Below are 7,522 nucleotides of genomic sequence, written 5' to 3'. Positions count from 1 at the left end.
ATTCTGAGGGAGTCTGAGCATGAGTAACTTATGTCACATGCTGAGTATTCCAAATCTAGAAGTAACAATGAAATGTCGAATGTAAATGACACTGTACACTGGTAAACACAAGTTAAGAAAGAAAATAAAAAAAATTGACTTTGAAGACGTGATTTGTTGCCCACTTTACAATTATCTAATAGGCAAACAAATAGTGGATTACTTTTGTCTTGTGGTATACACATGGGCTATTGTTTTTTAAAATCAGGTTTATTGTTAGTTGATGCTAGCTCAAAGGTTCAGTGCCATAAATTATAGGTTTGTAGTTTTTTGTGTGTTTCATTAATCAATTATTATTCAATAAAATTTTAGCCATAAATATTATCATCGAAGTTCTTAGCTTTGAAGCAGCAGCCGGCAGTAGACATTTACTAATGCTGTTGACACCCAAAAGTGTTTATAGGGAATATGTAGTTTGCATTGCTGACTTAAATATTTAAATTTTGTCATATATGTTCACTAGTTGATGATAAAAACAGCTCCTGAGGGAAGTGTGTATCAAATGCTTGTATATAACATATTACCACTGTACCAAGTTCATTGATGAAGATGGGAGAAAATGGAGAAGGTAATAAATAAGTGACAACAATTTCAACAGTTGCTAGCCAGAAGTATCTGTTTTTTATTCTTGTGCTTCATATGTAATTACAACTTTTACACTTAGCTATAAAGAAAACAGTGTTTTTAATTTTACATGTTATTTCTCTTTGGTGGCTCTAGCAACTCGTGTTTGCTTTGTTTTACTTTCAGTCATTCCTCTATCTCTCTGTGTGTTCGCATGTTACTTTAATTTTACACACACACACACACACACACACACACACACACACACACACACTTAGATCATCATTAAATGGCATAGGCAAAATGAAGCCTAATTCCATTTTTTAGTTTCAACGTATCACCAAACATACACTCTCATAAGGCACAACAAATTGTTCACACTACTAAGAAGGCCATTTGTGTCACAACAAGTATGCCAATATGGCACAGATTCACAAGCCTGATTACCAGTTGCTTCAGACATATGAAACAAAACCTTGCGCACTTCTGTGTAGTAATTCTCCATAAATAGTGTGATATGCTAGATTTCATATTTATTACACCGTATGTACTATCAGTCAGTACAGTTATTCCATGTACAAGATGTTTGTCTCATGCTCAAAATCTAAAGTGGAGTGTCCATTATGTACTTCATACATCAGCTTCTTGAATATATACAGTATCTGGCAACATTTTATATGGCTGTATTTGTGCCAAGACATTTCAGGCTATTACCCACCTTTGGTTGGTATAATACATTCATCTCTTCATCAAAACAGCTTTTTTGTTGATTGCATTTCAAATTTAAGAGGGGCAAAAGCCCAAAATGCATCTTTGGTTAAATACAGCTACATAAAAAGTTGCTGGTTGCTGTATTCCATCAAGTAATTTAATCTGCAGCCATGTAGCTCAACCATCAATATATGGCTAAATTAATGTTTGACTCTTCAGACAAACTGGCCTCAAATGCTAATACAAGAAGGTCATGGCAAGTGCAATTAGCACAAACCAAACACATCCTTGCTTCCATACAGCTATACTTTGACACTGTTTCATTTCTGTCAATAGGTTTTCATAATTTAATTTGAAATTGCTTTCTTCTTGTAATGTGGTGTAGTCTTCAAATCTTTCTGTGGAATCCTGTATGTGGTAGAAGAAAGCTATGATTATTACTGCAACTGTAATACTGCCATAAATAATAAGGAAGATGGTTACAGTCCTACAACCACCAACTTGAACAACAGAATTTTAGTGCAGAAGAAAAGACTCACAGAGTAGAAACATATTAAAATCTTCCTTGGCTCAAATATAGTTTCTCAGAGTCTTAAAATCTTTTTCGTCTGATATGAGACTAATCATATGCTGAGCCAAGAGATGATTTTCACTTCTGATATGAGACACCAGGACATGCATTGTGACTGAATATACCATATTTGCTTTTTATTAGCAACTTTCAAATTCTTGGTAGTAACCAAATCAAGCATTAAACTGAACAAAGACAACACCAAAAGTGTATACTTACATGGAATAATAAATCCTGTTGGCCATCATATTTTCCAAATAACTGAAATATTGATACTGGCGTTTTATAGTGTTTTCCAAATAAATTGCTCATCTTTAAAAATGCTGAATATATCTCTACTGCTCTCATGTCTGAAATACTGCTGTCTACCATCACCTGGAAGTAAAGATGTTGGTCTAGTATAGAAATGAAGTACTTTGAGCCGTTATCAGACTGTGCAATTCTTTAAAAAAAGGTGCTCTTTATGTAAAATTCCCATATAACAGACACCACATATATATAATTAAGGAGAGGACGTGGATACATACCACACTTGAACTCTTAGGAGAATCGGTGAAATGCTGCGAGTAATGACAATAATTGGCAAGGGGTACTACATTAATAGTGTGTGAATAAGTTGACAATTTGTATCTGAAGGGAAGCACGCTAAGGTAATTCGTGCAGCTGCACTGACCACTGTGTCCAGATGGTGCAGTGGTCAGTACATGTGCTAGTAAGCAAGAGACTCGGATTCAAATCCTGCTCTGGCACAAATTTTCAGCTTCTTCCACTGAAAAATCATTGCCACTGGGAGCCAATGCCATTAATTTGTTTGTGTCTTGATTCATAATGGCTGCAAGATCAAAATTGTGTCTGTTCTTTCACACATGTCCAAAACAACAGGTACTACATATATATTAATTCAAGTTACACATACAAGTCAAATTACACAATTGGTGAAAAACTGACATAACCCTGTCACATACAGTGCTACTAGAATGTCAAACAATGTTTCTTTGCTGAGTACCAGTAATTGTAAAAGTGAAATGTAAAGAATTTTGAAGTGGATGATAAAACACTTAAATGTTTATCAAATATTGTTGGAAATTTGACTTTGAGCACAAATGAGTTGAAATCATGAAGGAGAGAAATTTTGGGATTTGTGGCTAATTCCTTAACTGGGAAATTAATTGGTGTCAATAAAGGATTGTACTTCTACCTTTTTCAGGGGTTATCAGTAACAAATCCATGTGCACTGTACAAGTATCAATATATTGTTAACACAATGTGTATATCATCATTGCTGTTTAGGACTGTTTTCATTAAGGTCAATGTCTTTATTTCTGTTACAATACCAAGCACATATGCAAGTCCCAGCTGTAAGATGTTTCTTGCATAGAATATTGGTAGTACTTACTTGTCCACGTGATGACCAACTGATGTAGCAGTTGTCATTGTCAGAGTTATTAGTTTCATTTTGAACACACAATGTTTGGAAATCCTTTGATTTCAGATTTACTGCCCATAGTTCTGTGTTGGCACCATCTGTGCAAACAGAAAAATAGATAGTGATTATCTTAATCACTACACCTGAAAATGCCTCTCTTCAAAGAATTTGTAAGGGTGGCATACAACAACATAGTTTACTGATTAGTTTTATATGCTGCCATTATGGTATTAGTATGAAGAAGAGAAGAAAAGATCTCTACATTAGTAACTAAGTTTTATTCATTAGGAAGCCATTGCCTGGAGTTCATAAGAGTGGAGTCATTACAGCAGATTTTTATAAACAGCAGTTCAGTTACCCATGGCTTTTTGAACAGCACAGTTTGACAAAAACTAAGAACATTTAGTTCATATCTGAAAATACTGAGGAATTGTGATTAAATATCAGATACATGATAAATTGTGATCTAGATCGACATGTATCAATTGAAATAACAGAAGACTGCAAAGACCCACCATGATTCAATGGTAGCATTCAGAGAATGTTGTGAAAACAGATTGTAACAAAGCCGCCACAAAAAAAAAAAAAAAAAAAAAGAGAGAGGATTGAAATTGACAGAGAAAACTTAATGGGAACTAAGGAGGGCTAGGTTTGGACCCTAGTATAATTTCCACAGTCACATATTGGTGGAAGATCTATCAGAAAATCCGAGGAAGTTCTAGCGATATGTAAAGTCAATGCACAAATCTAAATATTCCATTCAATGTAACATGAATGAAACTGAAGTAAGTGACAGAAGCCAAAAATTAAATTCCACATTTAAAAATGTATTCATTTATAAAGATGAAATATGCCATGGAACCAGCCCCTTTCCTAATTCACAATTATTGAGAATGTATTTAACATAAGTAGTGCTACATGACTTGAAGAGGACACTCCGGTTTCCTAAAGGATCAAAAGATTGTATGGATGGGTGGAATTTTAGACCAATATCATTAACTTCCACCTTATGCAGGAACCTACTGCAAATTTTGAACTTGGAAAATTAGAACATTCCAGGAGTTAAACGAGCTTCTCTCAGAACACATTCATGTGAAACATAACTTCCTGTTTTTAGAAAACAAAATAGTGTGCTCCCATCATATGCATTGTCTTGCAAACAGCAGATGCAGAGGAACACACAAATTCTCCATCTTCCTTGATCTTCAAAAGGCATTTGATGTTATACCACATTGTTGACTGGTAAGCAAGATATGATCATAAGGAGTATTTTCACAGCTACACGGCTAGCTCAAAAGTTTTTGACAAATAGAACTGAGTATGTTGTACTTGAGGGTGAGTGCTCAACGGAAACGACAGAAATATTGGGTGTGCCCCAAACACGTGTGGTAGGACCACTAATGTTCTCAATATGCATGAACAGTTTTCAGATAGGGTCAGCAGTAGTAGAGATTATTCACTGAAAATGCTGCTGCTGGCAGAAAGTACTGCTGTTGGAGGAAAATAAGGAAATGCAGAGAAACTTGGGCAGAAGTTTTCACTGGGTATAAAGTATGGCAGCTCTCTTCAAATTCACATAAATATAAGAGAATGTTCATAAACAGAAAGTCACCAGTGTTTGTTGTGTTTCTTTGTGGGAGAAGGACGAGTCATGTATGTGAAAAAGAAGTGATAGAGGGTGATCACAATACATGTTACTGCAAAGCGCACAAAAAGACCTCCAGAGAAGGTTTTAAACTTGAAATTCTTCTGTTTCTCCTGGAATATTTGTTTATCGAACAGTCCACAAGCATACTGGTGGTTCATAGTCTCCAACAGGCACAATATTTTGGTGATCATAAATGCCGCCATCATCTGGTGCACTGATGGAACTGAGCTGCTGAGAATGTGCAGCCAACTTGTATCCCCCCCCCACAAGCCTTCCCCCTGCAGTCCATGACTGCGCATCGGTGGTCGCAGAGATGATAGTGGTGGTGTCTGTAGTAGCATTGATGTAGGTTCCCTTTCTCTGTTCACCCAGATCAGTTTGTTTGCTGAGAGTCTTCATAATTAAACTGAATGCTGGCCCCCACGCCTTGCTAAGATTAGAGCCACAATCTTGGTTGATGAGATTGTCTCTGGTGCAAATTTCCATGGCCACTTAGATGATGCTGTCCTAGTATTTGGAAGTCTGTGCTAAGATACTGGTATGTTCATACTCTACCGCATGATTCTCAGACAAACAGTGCTCTTCAACTGCTGACATCTTGTGATATGTCAGTCGAGTGTGCCTCTGGTGTTCTCAGCAACAATCACTGCCGGTGCACATGTCTGTCTAATACATGTCTTTACACACTGATGTGCAATCGGTATATGTTGACTTCCGCAAACTGAGATAATCTTTGACACTTTCCATTAATGCTTGTGTTTTACTGTGCAGGAAAAAGACAGCTTTTACTCAGTTTGTCTTCAGTATGCATCTGATTTTCACTAATAGTGCACCAGAGTATGGTATAAAGGCAGTGGCTGCCTCTTTCTCTATGACTTCTTTTATCTCCACATACTGTAGTGATGAGGCAGAGAGCACACCTAATCTACCATTCTGGGTACTTTTTTTTTTTTTCGGAATACAATTACACAGTGTTCCAGCTCCTGGGGCAGACTCTGTGTCTGAGATGGTGCGCACCATATTTACTAGTGTTTTTAATACTCCATTCCTTTGCAAACACTGTGTGTTTTCTTCCATACACTCCTTGGCCTAGTGTGCCATCAGCTCTTCTCTTCACCATGATGTCAAAGAATGTTAGTCTTCTTTCTGCCACGGTCTCCATAGTGAATTCAATGTTGGGGTGTTGTTGTTGTTGTGGTCTTCAGTCCTGAAACTGGTTTGATGCAGCTCTCCATGCTAATCTATCCTGTGCAAGCTTCTTCATCTCCCAGTACCTACTGCAATGAAGTGAAAGAGTCTGTCCCTTACTTGAGGCCAGATGACAAGTGTGTCATCCACATAATGGAAAATTCATGTGAGTATCCAATTGGACATACCTCAAAGGTCAATGGTCTTCTCTTCAAATTTCTGACCAATAAGCTCTAGTAACTGTCATAAAGGCACCCTGGTGAATAACAAAACAACATTGAAACTCACCAGAAAATGTGAGTCTTTAACCCTGAAGTGTTGAGGCGTTTTACAAAATCCACAGAATTGCTGATGTGATGAGGGCATTTACTCTCATAAGAGGTTAGCATTTCCATCAGGTATTTTGCCAGCAAGTATGTAGGTTTGTTTCGCATTATCGTTGTCTTCCAGTGTCCCTTAAAAAAAAAAAAAAAGGGGGAGGGGGCACATTTGTGTCAACTAACTGTAAAGAATCTACTTGACCTTTCATTACCGAGCCCCAGTACATGTTTCCCTCTGCTTTCAATATACTTACATGGTGGTGTACATTTTACGTAAATTTTGTGCCGTATTTCATGTGCATAATTAGTCACATTTTATAGTATTTACCACACCACTGGCATTTTTTAACACATAATTTTGCTAAAACTGGAATCTGGAAGTTAAAAATTGAAAACTTGAGCTATAAGCATTAGTGAAATGATGTCGCTATGTAACAAAAATAGGTCTGTGACTCCAGTGTTTCATGGAAAGAAAAACAGATATTCACCATGCAAATTTTGTTATAATTGTCAAAGAAAATTCAACTGAGGAAACTAAAAGCTACCGAACTATGAAACAAAATTGCTTGCCAGTGAAATGTTTAGTATTGCCAAATATGCACACATGAAAGTAAAAGTGAAAGCACTATTCCAGCTTTACAGCTGGTAGTTCCCTCTTCAGGGAGGAGAGAGGGGTAGTTTGGGGAAAGTAAAAGGGAAGGGCAGGTGACAGAGCCCAGGATGGGTGGGATCCAGCTGCTGTGAGGATGAGGGTAAACGAAGACCTTTGCTTCCATTTGTTCTCACAATAGGTGAGTGACCTGCCTTCCTTTTTAACCTTTCTCAACCCAACCCTTTCTCCTCCCTGAAGAATGAACTAATAGTTCTGAAAGCTAGGACAGTGTTTCTGTTTTTACTTAGATATTTTTTTATTGGCAGTACTAAACTTTTGTCTCTTGAGAGTTCAGTACTGACCAGAAATTCTGTCTCAGTTTATCTAAAATTGTTACTTTATTCCCTGGTTAAACACTGTGTTCATTCATCCAGAATGAAGATTCTCATCTGACAATACAAAG

The 7,522-nt window shown here is 37.0% G+C and overlaps 1 protein-coding gene across 1 annotated transcript in view; it reads right to left on the bottom strand.

Annotated features, from left to right (window-relative positions):
* Positions 1 to 628: 628 nt before the first annotated feature.
* The window catches only part of LOC124616313 (transferrin), a 171,667-nt gene continuing 164,773 nt past the window's right edge, over positions 629 to 7,522 (bottom strand). The window contains exons 13-15 of the mRNA XM_047144622.1: positions 3,282 to 3,409; positions 2,105 to 2,260; positions 629 to 1,722 (exon numbers count right to left, since the gene is read on the bottom strand). Coding sequence (XP_047000578.1) covers positions 1,552 to 1,722; positions 2,105 to 2,260; positions 3,282 to 3,409 — 455 coding nt within the window. The 3' untranslated portion in view covers positions 629 to 1,551. The remainder of the gene's footprint in view (positions 1,723 to 2,104; positions 2,261 to 3,281; positions 3,410 to 7,522) is intronic.

This window comes from Schistocerca americana, chromosome 1 (assembly GCF_021461395.2).
Source record: "Schistocerca americana isolate TAMUIC-IGC-003095 chromosome 1, iqSchAmer2.1, whole genome shotgun sequence".
Lineage (NCBI taxonomy): Eukaryota > Metazoa > Arthropoda > Insecta > Orthoptera > Acrididae > Schistocerca > Schistocerca americana.
The sequence above is the reverse complement of the archived record's forward strand: the minus strand, read 5'-3'. Positions and strand labels throughout refer to the sequence as shown.